The sequence below is a fragment of the Nycticebus coucang genome, chromosome 18 (genome assembly GCF_027406575.1).
Source record: "Nycticebus coucang isolate mNycCou1 chromosome 18, mNycCou1.pri, whole genome shotgun sequence".
Lineage (NCBI taxonomy): Eukaryota > Metazoa > Chordata > Mammalia > Primates > Lorisidae > Nycticebus > Nycticebus coucang.
Window position 1 is genome coordinate 57,750,829 of NC_069797.1, and position 15,040 is coordinate 57,765,868.

A 15,040-nucleotide genomic window follows, 5' to 3' on the forward strand; every position below is an offset into this window, starting at 1 on the left:
GGTGCCTGCCATAATGCCCAGCTAATATTTCTATTTTTAGCAGAGACAGGGTCTCGCTCTTGCTCAGGCTAGTCTCAAAGTCCTGAGCTCAAGGAATCCTCCTGCCTCAGACTCCCAGAGTGCTAGGATTAAAGGTGTGAGTCACTATGCCTGGACTACAATACACTTCTAACTCATCTCTGCACTGCTGCCAGGTGGCTTTGTCCAGGTCACCTTTATCTTTTGCCTGGACTTATGCAGTTGCTTCCTAAAGGCATTCTGGGCTTCCACTCTTACCCATCCTGAGCCCAGAGTAGGCTTTTTAATTCACACTGCTTAAAATCTCTCCATTACCACCTATCCCTCTAAGGTAGTGATTTTCTTTCTTTTTTTTTTTTTGTAGAGACAGAGTCTCACTGTACCGCCCTTGGTAGAGTGCCGTGGCGTCACACGGCTCACAGCAACCTCTAACTCCTGGGCTTACGCGATTCTCTTGCCTCAGCCTCCTGAGCAGCTGGGACTACAGGCACCCGCCACAACGCCCGGCTATTTTTTGGTTGCAGTTTGGCCGGGGCTGGGTTTGAACCCGCCACCCTCGGCATATGGGGCCGGTGCCCTACTCACTGAGCCACAGGCGCCGCCCTAAGGTAGTGATTTTCAACCAGTGTGCCATGAAATTTTTAAAGATCATTAAATTATTTTTGAAAGACATTCAAAGCACAGTAAGTATATATTTTTTTACTCTTTTTTTTATCAACATAATTTAAATGTGCCGTGGAAGTTTGACTAGAGGTTCAAGTGTGCCATGGATAAAAAGGTTCAAAAACACTGCTTTAAGGCCAGTGCCAGAATCCCTTTGAGATCTGCCAAATGCCAGGGTTGCTGACCTTTCTAGTAGCCACTCGTCTCCCTCCCCTTCCAGCAATGCCAGCCTTCTCACAGTTCCTCCAGAGTGCCAGGGTCTTTGCATATGCTGTCCCTTCTTCTACAATGTTCCCACCTGCCCTCCCAATACTTTACTTGGTCTATTCCAAGCTAAGGCCTCAGGCTTAACTATCCCTTCTTCACAGGAGGCTTCTCTGATTGCCCTTTGCCAGAAATTCCCTTCCTTTTCTGTCACTGCCCCTGTTCCCTCCATTGCATACCCCACAGCCTACAAATGCTTATGTCTGTTAGTTCTGTTGCTTTGTCCCCTCTCTGCACCCCCTCCATGCAGGTTCCCTGTGGTCAGGAAAGGTAATGAACTTCTTCCGGTCTGAACCCCAGAAAGTGAATAGTGCCAGACACCCAGCTGGTGCTCCACAAAATTTGGGCTGAATGATAAGAGAGAGAAAGCTTTCAGGAAGAGAGAGCAATGGAGTATCTGTTGGGTGGTTAAACAGCTGCCCTTGACATGCTTTCCTCCCAGGATCCTGTGATTCTATGACCTTGGCCAGCCCTCTGTCAGCCACTACTCAAAGATCAAAGAATCTTAAAATGGTGGAAGGGTGTACAAGACCAAGGTGATACCCTTCTGGAAGTTTCTCAGTTCCCTTCCATGTACCTAGAAGCTGGCTATCCTGCCTCGTTTTGCAGAACAAAAGAGAAGGTAGGCAGAGCACGGGAAGATGGAGATTCGAAACATGTGGCATCCAAGGCAGCCGCCACTAGCTGCATGTGGCTGTTTAAATTAATTAGGATTAAATAAGAATTTTAAAATTCAGCTCACATTAGCCACTTTTCAAGTGCTCAATAGCCACTTGTGGCTAGTGGCTATTGTAAAGTGGCTAGTGGCTATTGTACTGGACAGTGCAGATAGAGACTGTATCATCCCAGAAAGTTCTGTTTGAGGTCATAATCCATGACACTCCCCCCACCTTAAACTGAAGGAACCAAGCTGGGTGGGGTGAGGTATAGATGAAACATGACTAGGGCTGACCAGGAGGGCACGCCTGTCACAGACCCAAATCAGTCACATCTATCATACCCTGGCTAGGCAGCCAACACAACTTGTGGGCCCCAGGATGGTTGTGTGTGGGTCTGTTCCCTCTCATCCCTTCCACCTCGGTAGGTGAACCTCAAAGACTATTGATTTGGCCCCAGGATGGGGGTCCACAACCTCCTCCCTAGATTCCTTTGGACCCCTTCCTTGAAGACCCCGCTAAGAGAAGTCCATAATCTGGGCAGAGTAGGTGCTGGGTTCCCTGCACCCCCTCACCCATCCTCCCGGGGGTTGGAACGGGGAGGCATGGGGGGTACTTCCTCTGGGGTGCGCGTGGGGACCAGCCCTCTGCTGAGTCCGGCAGAGACAGGGGCCTCTGCCCGCCCCGCCCGCCCGCTCCTGTTGGGGACGCCCAGCCTGGCCCACGCACCCCGCCCCACCCGCACACACTCACGGAGACGCGGGAGCCACCATCTTGGGCGGTGGACGCTCTGGCCGCGGTCTCCTTGGGCTTCACTGAACGACAGCAGCCACTAGCGGTAACCGGGGCGAAGAGGCGCCGGTAGCCCTCGCAGTGGTGGGCAGGGCGGGCGGCCCCCAGGGATTCACCTTGGCCGCGCCTACCTGCGGCGACTCCCGCCCGCCAGGTGCGCTCGGCCGCCTCGCCTCGCCTCGCCTCGCCTGCGCTGTTGCAGGAGTGACTCAGGCTGGACCGCAGGGTTTCATTCAGTCCTCAGGTCCACCCGCGGGTTCCTAGAGGACCCCACAGTCGTTGAGAGACAGGGGTGGATGCTACAGGCGGCCAAGTGCTCTGAGAGTTAGGAAGCAAGTGAGTTGGGATCACCCAGCAGGGGGAGGTCAGCCAAGGGGCTGCAGAGCGAGAGTCACTTAGATTATGCTGCAAGACAAGTTAAATTTTACCAAGAGCATGGCTTTCTAGGCTGTAGGATGGCAAAGCAAAGACCCACCAGGAAGTTGAAAGTGCCCTGCAGGTTCAAAAAGGTCCAGGTGGAGCCAAGGGGCCCAGCAGTGCCTGATGGTGGAAGGCTCTGGGGGCAATGCTGAGAACTTGGATCTTCCTATCTTCCTGCCACGAAGGAGTTTGAGCCCAGTGTTATCTATTTATTTATTTATTTATTTATTTATTGCGACAGAGTCTCACAGTGTCGCCCTTGGTAGAGTGCTATGGTGTCACAGCTCACAGCAACCTCAAACTCTTGGGCTCAAGCGATTCTCTTGCCTCAGCCTCCCAAGCAGCTGGGACTACAGGTGCCCGCCACAATGCCCAGGTATTTTTAGAGATGAGGTCTTGCTGTGGCTCAGACTGGTCTTGAACCTGTGAGCTCAGTGAATCCACCCACCTTGGCCTCCCAGAGTGCTAGGATTAGAGGTGTCAGCCATGGAGCCCAGTGTTTTAGTCTAATGAGTTATTTGTAATGGAACTGACAGAAGGGGGGGGGAAGGCGGAAGGGTAAGGAGTGACCTATTCCTAGACTTCTCATCTCAGATGCACAGGCGACCCTTGCCCCTGTCTGGGTTCTCTGCAGAGGTAAAGGGAAGGGGTGGGTTTCCTACAGGAGGAATGTGGGGTGTAGCACCCTCCTGGACCCGCAGTCTTAGAGGCCTAGGATGGAGCTCCAGTTATATTTAACTGTGAGGCCTCAGACTGGACACTTAGCTATAAGCCTCCATTTTCTTATCTGTGAAGTGGGAATTACAACCAGGCAGGAGGACGGAGCAGGACAAGAATAGGTCTGAGGACCAAATGAGGTACTGGGTGTGGAGGCCATTTGAAGAGGGAATGGGCCTGCCCCCTATGGATCAAGGAGATGCCAAGGCACTTGGTGACCCAGTCTCCCCTTCCAGGCAGCATAAAGTCATCTGGAAATGCCTTTCAGCCCTCTCACAATTGAGTATACACTGCTGTCCTGCACAAGGCCTAAGGCACACATTGATTTGAGGTCCCAGCACCCCCAGTCCCTCCAGTGGCTGCTGGGTGCTCCTCCTCAGCACCCTTTGCATAGCACTGCTCTGTGTCACCACCATCTGCCTCTGACATTCACAATGAACCCTGGCCCCAGGGTTGCTGGATGGTGCATGAGTCAGGGCACATGTACAAACACATGTAGCCTGGCTCCTGGCTTCACTCAAATGAAGGGCAATGGGGATTGGTGCAGCCCCCACACCTGCCTCAGAATGGCACATGAATTCTACACCTCTGCAAAAGTCAGCTGGGGGTTAGGTCTTCTTTGATGGCATTTTGTAGCAGAATAGCCACTGGTAAGTGTCTCAGAGCAAGCGGTCTATCCCCAACCTGGCCAGGGATTCACAGCTCCTAGGACTGCTGCAGAAAAAAGGCTGACCCTGGAGGTCCAAGCAAGGCTGAGGCAAAGGCACAGAGCAGGCATCTTATGAGATAACACCACCCTGGCTGCCACCCAATGGAGGGGATACAGGAAACCACATCCTGTTGGTTTTTTTTTTTTTTGTAGAGACAGAGTCTCACTTTATGGCCCTCGGTAGCGTGCCATGGCATCACACAGCTCACAGCAACCTCCAACTCCTGGGCTTAAGGGATTCTCCTGCCTCAGCCTCCCGAGTAGCTGGGACTACAGGTGTCTGCCACAACGCCCGGCTATTTTTTGGTTTGCAGTTCAGCGGGGGCCGGGTTTGAACCCGCCACCCTCTGTATATGGGGCCGGCGCCTTACCGACTGAGCCACAGGCGCCGCCCACACATCCTGTTGTTTTGCCACAACTGGAAAAGAGAGAGAGACACAAGAACAGGAGGACACACACCCTGAGGTCCATAGGCACCCACAGATGTGAAAGGCACAGATCCAAGGCACACGGGTACATAATCTGTCCAGTTAGATGTTCTATCTACATATACGGATGTGTGCACATATGGAGGGGGTATCCTTGCCAAGACAGATGGATACACATGCTGGCTGAGAGGCAAAGGCAGGCACACTGGCCACGCATGAACACTCACGTATACATAGATGGGCACGATTGACAAAGACATACTTGTGTATATATATATATATATATATATATATATATATACCCAGAGGGACAGATGTCTATGGACATGCAGACCCCTGCAGATGCATATTCAGAGAATATGAAGCAATAGGCATGGGCAGGGGCACACACCTTCACAAAGACAGATACACAGACACAGAGAGCCATACGCAGATACTGGCATAGGTGTGTACACACACTCCCCTTTCAAAAATAAATGCATCGGACTTAAAAGAGCATATAGCCCACTCCCATTCCCCACCCCAACCTGGAGTCACAGGACAGACAGTAGGGTATGTACGCGCACACAGCACATCTCAATAATGTTGCCATTTCCATCACAGATAAACCCAGAAATCTGCAAAGAAAATGGCAATCCAAGAGAGAGCGCTCTAAAGGCAGAGAGTGGAAGGTTGACCTGAGACCCACTGTTTGCCTGTTCCCCAGTAGGATTCTGACCACGGCCAGGGGATTCCTCCCCACATTCTCCAGAGCCCCCCACCCACTTCTGGGACATCCAGCACTCAGGATGTGTTGATGTTCCAGATTCCCCCCCAAGCTAGAGAAAAACCCCAGAGGCTGATCACAAAAGAAACTGTCCCTAGCCCTACTACCTCCAGGCCCTTGCCCCCAGTGAAAGGTGATGGCCGTCTCACTCATAAAAGGCCAGGTAACCTCCTGTGTGGAGAGGTGAGCGGGGAGACCAAGGTTAAACAGGGGACACCGGTTCTGATCTCAGTGCAGTGGCTGGTTCTCTGGGAGAAGCCCACCCTGGTTTTTGTCTGCCCCCTTCTGCCTACCTCTTAGCTGCGGTAACAGCTTACTCTTTAGCCCCTCCAGACTTTTCCCCCGCCCTGGTCCCTTACTGGGGCTTGAAGGTGTGATCTGATACAAGGCACCTTTGAGACAGCCTCCCTGAACACTCATTTCCTCAGATGTGCAACACACCGGGTTCCTGCAGGGTGGGCCTCCACCTCCCCAGCCCTTCCTGCCCCTCCCTCCCCCTTTGTCCTCAGCCAGAGTGGGGGCTTCCCCACCCACTCTTGGACCTGGGAAAGGGTACAAGAATCACCTGGCAGACAACTTTGGGGGGCCAACAATCGCAGGAAAAGGACAGGGCTGGGGAAAGGGGAGGAGGACAGTGCTAGGCTAAGCCCTCTCCCACTCCCCAGCCCGGGCGTCCTCAGCACTCACCCAGGAGCATTCTCTGCCTTTGGAGGCACTGTGGAGTAGTGCAGAGCTAGGAGCAAATGAAACCCAGCCAGAGTGACAGAGGGAAGAGGGATGTGAGGGACAGGAGGGAGGGCACAAGGGAGGGACTCCTGGTCTTGCCTGGAAAGCAGGATTGTTACTGTGCCGGCTCCTCCTGGCAGGAAGGAGCTGCCCACTTATTCCCTTGTTGCCCCATCCCCGTCACAGGTGGAACAGCCAGGGCATGTCCTTCCCCAGGGGGAGGGGTGTGGGACAAATGTGGAGATGAGGATGGGGAGAGTATCAGGGAGCATTCCGCTTACTCCCTGCTCCTGGAGGGTCTCTGCCTAGTGCCTCTTACACAGAAGGAAGGGTTGACTTTTGCACAGAGGCCGCCAGGGAAGGAGGTGCTGCTGGCCCTTTTTCTACCTGCCTGAAGGTTCTTGCCCCTCCCCTGCCGCAGGGCTTGTGGTTGCGAGCCTTACTCATTCTTTCCCTGCCACCCCCTGTCTTTACCTGCTTTTGCTGAAGGGGAAACTGAGGCTCAGAGAGGGGTTATCACTTCATTCAGAGTGTTGGCCATGGGTTTTGGGGGAAGGGAGTCCAGGTGTCTTGCCACTACTAGTCCTCCAATGAATGCCAGGAAGGAGGGGGGCATTCATCTGATCACCTTCAACTTCTGATACCCCTCCCGGATCATCCCAGCCCCCCAGTCCCTTTCTCCTCCATTTGCTTCTTCCTCCCCCTCCTCTTCTTAAAAGCTGGCTCTCTACTCACCAGCACCTGGTGGCTGGGAGGGGGTGGGATGGGGAAAGAGACAGCCAACCCACAGCTGGACCCAGTCTCGCATTCCAAGCCCCCCACCCCCTCAGCATCCTGTCTCCACCAGACAATAACCTGTAATCTCCACAGCAGCCAATACCCAACCACAAAGGAGGTCTGGGAGGGCTGGCAGCAGTGGCTCCTGAAAACAGGTTTGTTAGGAAGGGGCTCTTGGGGGAAGGAGCCATTTGTGTGGAGAGAGGAAAGAAACTCAAGCCCAGAGCTAATTAACCCACCCAGAGACACAGACAGAACCTTTGTCTTCTGCAAGGCAGGGATCTGAACTAAGCCCCCTAATTCCCTACCCAGACGACCTTGCTCTTCCTGGTGGTCTTGTCCAAGGGTGGGGGTGCTGATGACCTGTGATGCCACGGTTGCTGTGAGCTGTGATGCCACAGCACTCTACCCAGGGTGAGGGTCAGGGCCTGGGGGAGAGGATGTGATGGGCATTCAGAGAGAGAGTGAGGCACTTCCCTCACCTGCCACCAAAGAGCAGCAGCAGAAGGCACTGGTTAGACTGTAAGAAGAAGGCCTCAGTGGCCCGAGAAGCATAATTTCTTTGAAATATGCACCCAAAAGCCTCAGCATGGGTATGGGAGGGGGTGACTGAGGAGGAGCCAGCAACCTAGGGAGATACTGAAGGATGGGGACAGGCAAGAGGGCTTCCGGGCATCCTGACGGGACTGAAATTAATCCAACTGTGTTGAGTGGGGGTGGGGGGGCACTCATCAAGCCAGTGACTCAAGCATGACCTGAGCTCAAGGTCTTTGATCTCCAGGGCCCAGAGTGCAGCCAGAGACTTCCACAGTCCCAGGAGAGATGGGACTGATTTTTTTGCTTGTTTTTTTGAGACAGATCCTCAAGCTGTCACCCTGGGTAGAGTGCTGTGGCATCACAGCTCACAGCAACCATGGCATCACAGGTCACAGCAACCTCCAACTCCTGGGCTCAAGTGAGTGTCCTGCCTCCGCCTCCCAAGTAAGCTGGGACTACAGGCACCCGCCACAACGCCCGGCTAGTTTTTGGTTGCAGCTGTCATTGTTGTTTGGCGGCCTGGGCTGGATTCAAACCAGCCGCTTAGGTGTATGTGGCTGGCACCTTAGCCGCTTGAGCCACAGGCACCAAGCCGAGATGGGACTGATTTGAACATGAGCTAGAAGAGGTCTGAGGGTGCCAAGTAGGGGGCTTCAGCCTCCCACTCTGGCCACTACCACCTCTCCCACTGAAAGACACGGGGACATCTGGTGCAGCTGCAGCTATCCCCAGAGTGTCTACCTTGCAGTCCCAACCAAGATCCCTCTGGCCATTTCAGCAAGCCAGGGCTTAAGTCATTTCCCAAATCCCCTTCTCTTCCCTTCTCTCCCCTCCAGAGGGATGAAGGGAGCAGGGGCAGGCCACAGCGCATTGATGGCTGGGTTGATCCTGCCAAGAGACAAGGGAGAGACTGGCTGACATTTGGATCTCCCCCCACCCCACCCCACTCCCAACCAGCCTAGGAGGGCAGGACATGGCTGGCATCTCCCCATTTTTCAGTTGAGGACACCAGGTCACACAGAGCAGAGGAGTGGCCGTGGGCCCAAGCATTTGTGGAATGCTCTTGCTGGGAGGTGGCCTGCCTTCCCTGGGCCATCCTCCTCCTCACTGCCAAAACATTACGGCTCCATCTCCTAATATGTGCTGCTGTCCTCAGCTGGGTGTGGGGGCGGGTGGTGTGAGACAGAATCTGAATCTAGCTACGTGGCCTAGGGTATGTTACTTCATCTCTCTGAGCCCCAGGGTCCCAATTTGTAAAGTGAGGACTGATGCCATCATCACTCCTAGGATGGCTGGGGGAGGGGTAGCACATGTGCAAGTGCTGCCTAGACAGCTCAGCCCCAAAGCAGATACTTCACATGGGGCTGGTGGTGGCTCACAGAGCTTCATCTAGCTATCCCCCCATTCCCTGTGCTGGTCTGACATCTTCTTCAGAGGTTGGAGCTAGGAGGGCTGACCCAGCAAACCTTTCTCTCTGTGCAGATGTTGGGGTCCACGCAGAGTTGTGTGTGGGGATGTGAGCTGACCAACAAGTCATTGAGTTTGGCCTTATCACAGGGAGGTTCCAGGCGCCCATATCCCCTTAGGAGGAGGGACTGGGGGCTCAGAGATGGCTCAAGGCACACTCCTGAAGAATGAAAGGGCCTCCTGTGTGGGAGAAAGATGTGGGGGTGGGCAGGGAAAGTAGGGGAGATAGGAATGTGTGGGGTGCCTTTTGTTTCCACATCCTGTGCCACCATGATACTCTGGGCTCACTTGGGGCCGGGGCCAGAAGTGACAATTTAATGAGCCAGTCCTGGCTAAGGAAGGAGGCCTCTGACTCAAGCATTAGTGAGAAGGCTCGGAGAGGAAGAGTGACCCCCACCCCCTCCTGTAGACCAGATGGCCTGAGGGACATGAGCAGGAGAGGGTCCCTGCCTCACTGCTTGTGACTGCCTGTCACTGTGGAAGCCTCCAGCTCCATGGGCCCCTAATCAAAGTGACAGCTCACAAGGAACAAGTGACCCTCCTGGCTGCCACCGGACTGAGATCTCATGTCTCAGTGTGTTGTGCAGCCTGGACAGCTAGTGTCTAGGAACAAAGCATGGTAAGGGCTCCCCACACTTTGCCTCAGCCCCCTTGAAGTAAGTGTGGCTCTCCCCACATTTCCCGCAGGAGTTTGCTCAATTGCACCCTATGGGCTGTCTGCTCTTTGTGGATAGGGGGACACTGGCCCAGTCCCCATCTCAGGCAAAGCTGGAAGGGGCATTCAGGATGGCTGACAGCCCTGACATGCCCCTCATCCCCCCACCTCCACCTCAGTTGCTAGTACCTTCTTGCTGGTTCCTTCCCCTCTAGATTGTGAGTGTCCAAGGTCCAAAGGCAAGCTGGGGGACTATTCAGTGGGGTATCCCAGCAACCTGCACAGGCCGACAGAGAGCTGGACGTAGAAGTGATGGACAGACAGACAACTGGATGGGCAGACTTAGCAGGTCTGATTTAAGAATTTAGACTGGCGCACCCAGCCTCAGGCCTCCTGGAGACCCAAGACAAACCCAATACTTAGGAAGGCAGGTGTGGGGGAGGTCCACATCACTCTGGACAGCCTATCCCTGGCCAGGGGTGTTCTGGAAACTGTAGTCTTTTCTCTTCACCCCCGACTTGCTTTCTCCACTTTGGCATGGAGGGTGGGCAACAGAAGGGCTGTTGCCGCAGGGCCCACTACTTAGGAAATAAGGCCTAAAGACATTGTGTTCTGAGGGGAGTAAGGGCCAGATGACACCCTTGGGCCACAGGCCTGGCCTTCCCCACCCAACACCCAGTTCTGCTTCCGTCTTGGTGGCTCCCTTTCTAATAACTAAGCTGCCGTCCACAGCATGGCCTCAGCCAGAGTCATCCAGGCCACTTCCCTTCCCTACGGCCCCCACATCCCGTCAGTTACCACATCTTGATTGTTCTGCTACAGAAAAGGCTCTAGAATCTGTTTCTCCCTCTTATCCCCCTTTCCTTCTCATGAACCCACAGTTCTCACCCTTCCCCTTTGCCCAAGACCTCTAGAAACACTAACTCCTGCTTAAACTCATTTGGTGATACCCATCCCCTTTAGAACAAAGGCCAAAGCCAGTCTGGTGGCAAGTCTCTCAGAGGTGGCTCTTGCTCTCTCCCCAACCTCCTCCATGCTCACAGGATACCCGGCGCACATCCAGGACATGCTAACTGCTCTGCAGGGGGCCACAGGCTTTCGGGTCTCGGCGTGTTTGCTCCAGCTGCTTCCCTGCCTGGGATTCCTGCTCCATCTCCAATATCTATGATTGCTATGCTGTCTTTGAAGCTCTCCCTGACTTCTTGTTCACCTCTCCCTCCTCTGATTTCTTGAGCACCCTGTACCCATCTCTGGGAAGCCTGTTATTATCTTAGAACAAACTTGTCTGCATGTGTGTTATTTTGACAGCTCTTTCCTGACAGGTAGATATGATGCCTTTTAAAAAATTTCCCCAACAGCAGCTTGTACTTAGTAGGTCATCGATAAACATTTGATGAATTAGTGAGTGACTCATGAGTCCAAACACCTGCTCCAGAAACATCCAGCAGTCAGACACACTCTTGCTCAGAGTCACAGCCTCAGTGTCCAGCTTACGCCATGACCCCTGCCTGAAATGCCCCTCCTCCCCTCACGCATCTTCTAGCTCAGCACCCGTCCTTCAGAAGGACTTTCCTGGTACCCCCAGGTAGAACTGCCCTTTTCCCTTTGTGTCCCTGGGGTATGTTCCATGTGACATCACAACATTCCTCTGTTCTTTTCATGGCTGTCTCTACACAAAAGACAGACTCAATTTGGGGGCAGATGCTGAGTAAAGACTGGATCTTATTTGTCTCCAGGCTCCAGGAGGTGAGGGGACAGGGGGTGCCCCATGAATAGCACCAAAAGAACAGGCAGCTTACAAGAGGGTGTCTGAGGTCAGAGCATAGCCTCTGGCAAAGCTACTGACCTTGGCTATAAGGAAGGTTTCCAGTGGCCACCCCCTAGAAACCAGGGTTAAGTTTCTGTCCTTCCCACCTCCTCACACGGGGCCTGGCTACGAATCTGTGTCCCCTGGCAGCCAGCAGCCTGGGCCATTCTTATTTCCCCATAGCCCCCCTGTGCCTGTCAGCCAGAATCACTCTCATGGATGCATTCACCCACTTTCCCCGGAAATCTGCCTTGCAGCCAGCTGCCCCTTCAGTGCTCATAGCCAAACCTCTGCAAAGTCACCCCAGCTGGGGAGAAGCAGAAATCCCGGTCAAGAGTCCAGCAGCCAAAGCGAGAGGTGCCTATCATTGTCCCTTAGTGGGAGTGTTGTACACTTGCTGACCTTGACTTTTGGAGACCAGAGACAGAGCAGCAGTTTGGCACACCTGTAGGCGAGGTCCTTGTATGAAAGACTATCCCTGCCAGGGGGCTCCAGACTGGACAAATGCTGCTTAGAATCCTGATTTCAAAAGACCCCACAAGGAGAGCCCCCAGAACCAGACTCTGAGGAGGCTTAGTGACCTGCAGTTCCTGAGAGATCCCATAGAGGGGTTATCCAGGCACAAAACTTGATATCAGGGGAGCCTCAGACCCTAAGACCCCATTGAGGCCACCTCAGACCCACAAGAGGGAGGCCACAGAGCCAGAGCCCCTAAGAGTGGACCAGAGAGATATTCCCCTGGGGAGGCCCAGACTAAGGTTGTGGGAGCAGTGCCCCTCCACACTGACCTGACCCCGAGGGGATCTTCCCCAAGCTGAGCTGCCGGAGCCGCCTCTGGTGGGCCCGTCCCCCACAGTGCACCTGGGCCTGGGCTGCCGAGTTCAGCTGGATGTTGCAGACGTCACAGAGCGTGTACGATGGCCGTTTTCTTTCCCGCTTGGACTTAGGTGGTTCTGGGGGTCTCGAGGGGCATTCAGCAGCTCCAGATATGGGGGGATCCTTCTCAACTGGGGGGGATGGGCTCAGTGGCCTCTTCATACCTGGGCAGACAGAGACAAATGAAAGGCTGAAAGGTGAATACACAGAAGGAGCAGAAGGGGCTGGAGACTGGGAGCTGCCTGAGCTCTATATCCCAGCTGAAACTCCCCAAACCAGCCTAAGGATGTGAAAAGGGAGCATAATGGGGTCTATTTCAAGCAAAGCAGCATTAAAATATGGGAATATCTGGGAGAGCATCAGAAATGTCTACACGCTGGGGGCTGAGACAGCTGGGTACGTGGAGGGCCACAGAGCAAAGCTCAGAGGGCGAACCTCGGGTCCTGGAGGCAAGGTGGACACTGCAGGAGAGGCAGCAGCAGGGCTGTGGATTCCCATTTGGGGAAGCTAGAGTCCTGTTCTCAAATCCACATCAAGCATCGACAATCCTGTGACAGGCAGGCATGTGGTGCTTACTGGAGATCAGCAGCCACTGGCCAGAAACCCAACCTTCCTGTGCCCTGTGCCCAGCAGGGTGACATTCACAAATAGTGACAGTGTGCGGAGCCATTCCAACCCTTGCCCTATGTGGTTCCAGATGCCCCTGCTGTCCTGGCCACTGAGGCTGAGGCCAACAGATGGTGGTTTTGACAGAGACCTGAGCCCTGCTGACTGGATTTGCTGAACACAGCCAACGCATGTGCACACACACCTAGACCTTACATCGCCCCTCTGTGTCCCCCGTCTTCCAGTTACTCTTTCCTTTCCAACTCATTTCTCTGGAACTTTCTCTGTCTGACTTCTCTGCCTCTAACCATCTCCCTTCTGAGGCTGCCCAACTCCCTTTCTCAGACTGAACTGCGTTAATTTTCACTTCCTTCCTGAATCTGTGCGTGTGGCTCCTGCCTCTGCTTCAGATGGGGGGCTTCCTAAGAGTGGGGTCTGTGTCTCTCCTTCCGACTGGGGCAACCCCAAGCTTAGGGCCTGGGTGAGTCATGGCAGCCCATCTCTCCTGTTACTAACTGAATTGTATCCTCCCCCAAATTCATATGTTGAAGTCCTAACTCCCAAGACCTCAGAATGTAACTATATTTGGATATAGGGTTTATATCAAGGTAACTACGTTAAAATGAGGTCATATGGATGGGCCCTAATTCATATGACCAGTTTCCTTACGAAAAGAGGAAATTTGGGCAGACAGTTACAAAGGGAAGGCCATCTGCAAGCCAGAAACAGAGGCCTCAGGAGAAAGCAACTCTGCTGACAGCTCAGTCTCAGACTTTTAGTCTCCAGAACTCCAAGAAAATAAATTTCTGTTATTTAAAACACTGAGACTAATACATCTCCCCAAATAGTATTTCCTACGTCCGTAGGCCCACACTCAGTTTGCAAATCAGACAAGCCAAGTGATGCCATAATGTCCTAACAAGACCACACATCCACTGTGGAGCCTACATGTGAACAAGGAAAATTAATTTCACAGGTCCACAGCCAAGAATCTGCCTGCAATCCCTGGATGCCTCCCCATTCTCAGTAAGCTGCTTGTCATTTTGTGGGCAGTGGTCCCACATAACATGTGTCTGTCATTATATGCATGGGCACTGTGTGTGGATGGAACACAGGGGCACAGCAATGAAGGGCCGCAGCTTTGTGCTGCTTCACACCTGGGTTCAAATCTCACCTCTGTGGCTTACTGCTGGGTGATCCAAGCCCAGTTCCCTCACTGCATGTCTGTAAAATGGGGGTGATTAGTCACACCCCTCAGTCATACATGCACCATGGGGATTAGATGAGCTGATCTCTCCAGAATGCTTCTCAGTGTCCTACAAAAGTCATCAATTATTAATCTATGTCTTCCCACTTGTGAGTAGAGTCACCTTGTCCACCACACCAAATGTCTGTCAGGATGTACCTGGGTTACTGTGTCTCTGTCCTGCCATCATTATTGAGATGAATCTGTGTCACTTGGTGGGTATGGACAGTGTAGCTGTGCCATGGAGTGGATATCATTGAGCCCATACCATGGAATGAGACTGTCACTGAATATTTGAGACTCTGTGTGCTGAGGTTGAATTATGTCTCCCGCCACCAAAAATCCAATTTGTTGAAGTCCTAACCCCCAGCACTTCAAAATGTCAACATACTTGGCAATAGCGTCACTGCAGATGTTATTAGTTAAGATGAGGCTATCCTGGTAGAGGGTGGGCCTCTAGTCCAATATACACAACTAGTATCCTTATAAAAAGGGGAAATTTGGCCATGGGGAGAATTCATATTAACACGAAGATAGAGATTGGGGTGATGCATCTACATGCCAAAGAACACCAAGGACTGCCAGTAATCCAGCAGAAGTAAGGGGAGAGGTAGGGTACAGATTTTTCCTCCCGGTCCTCAAAGGAACCAACCTTGCTGACACACCTTGATCTTGGAATTCTTGCATCCAGAACTGTGAAACAATAAACTTCAGTTGTTTAAGTACCACGTAGTTTGTGGTACTTTGCTATGGCAGCCCTAGCAAACTAATTCTGACCCTTACGTGGTCATTCATAGGTGCCTGGTGATTTTGAGGGCCCTATCTCTGCTACTGGGTAGTGCGGCTGAGATGCAAGCCCAGATATGGCCTCCAGGTGGAGCAGCGAGCCTCCCACAGGAAGATAAAAGGT

General features: G+C 53.1%; 1 protein-coding gene across 4 annotated transcripts in view; it reads right to left on the minus strand.

Annotated features, from left to right (window-relative positions):
- LOC128569531 (uncharacterized protein C17orf113) overlaps positions 1-15,040 on the minus strand; it is a 63,127-nt gene that overhangs the window by 20,401 nt on the left and 27,686 nt on the right. Inside the window, exon 2 of one of the 4 annotated variants that reach the window (XM_053567644.1) lies at positions 12,191-12,442. In XM_053567644.1, coding sequence (XP_053423619.1) covers positions 12,191-12,440 — 250 coding nt within the window. In that variant the 5' untranslated portion in view covers positions 12,441-12,442. Of the gene's footprint in view, positions 1-2,354; positions 2,374-12,190; positions 12,443-15,040 lie in introns of those variants that run through there. The other 3 variants (XM_053567646.1, XM_053567643.1, XM_053567642.1) reach the window with 3 other exon arrangements.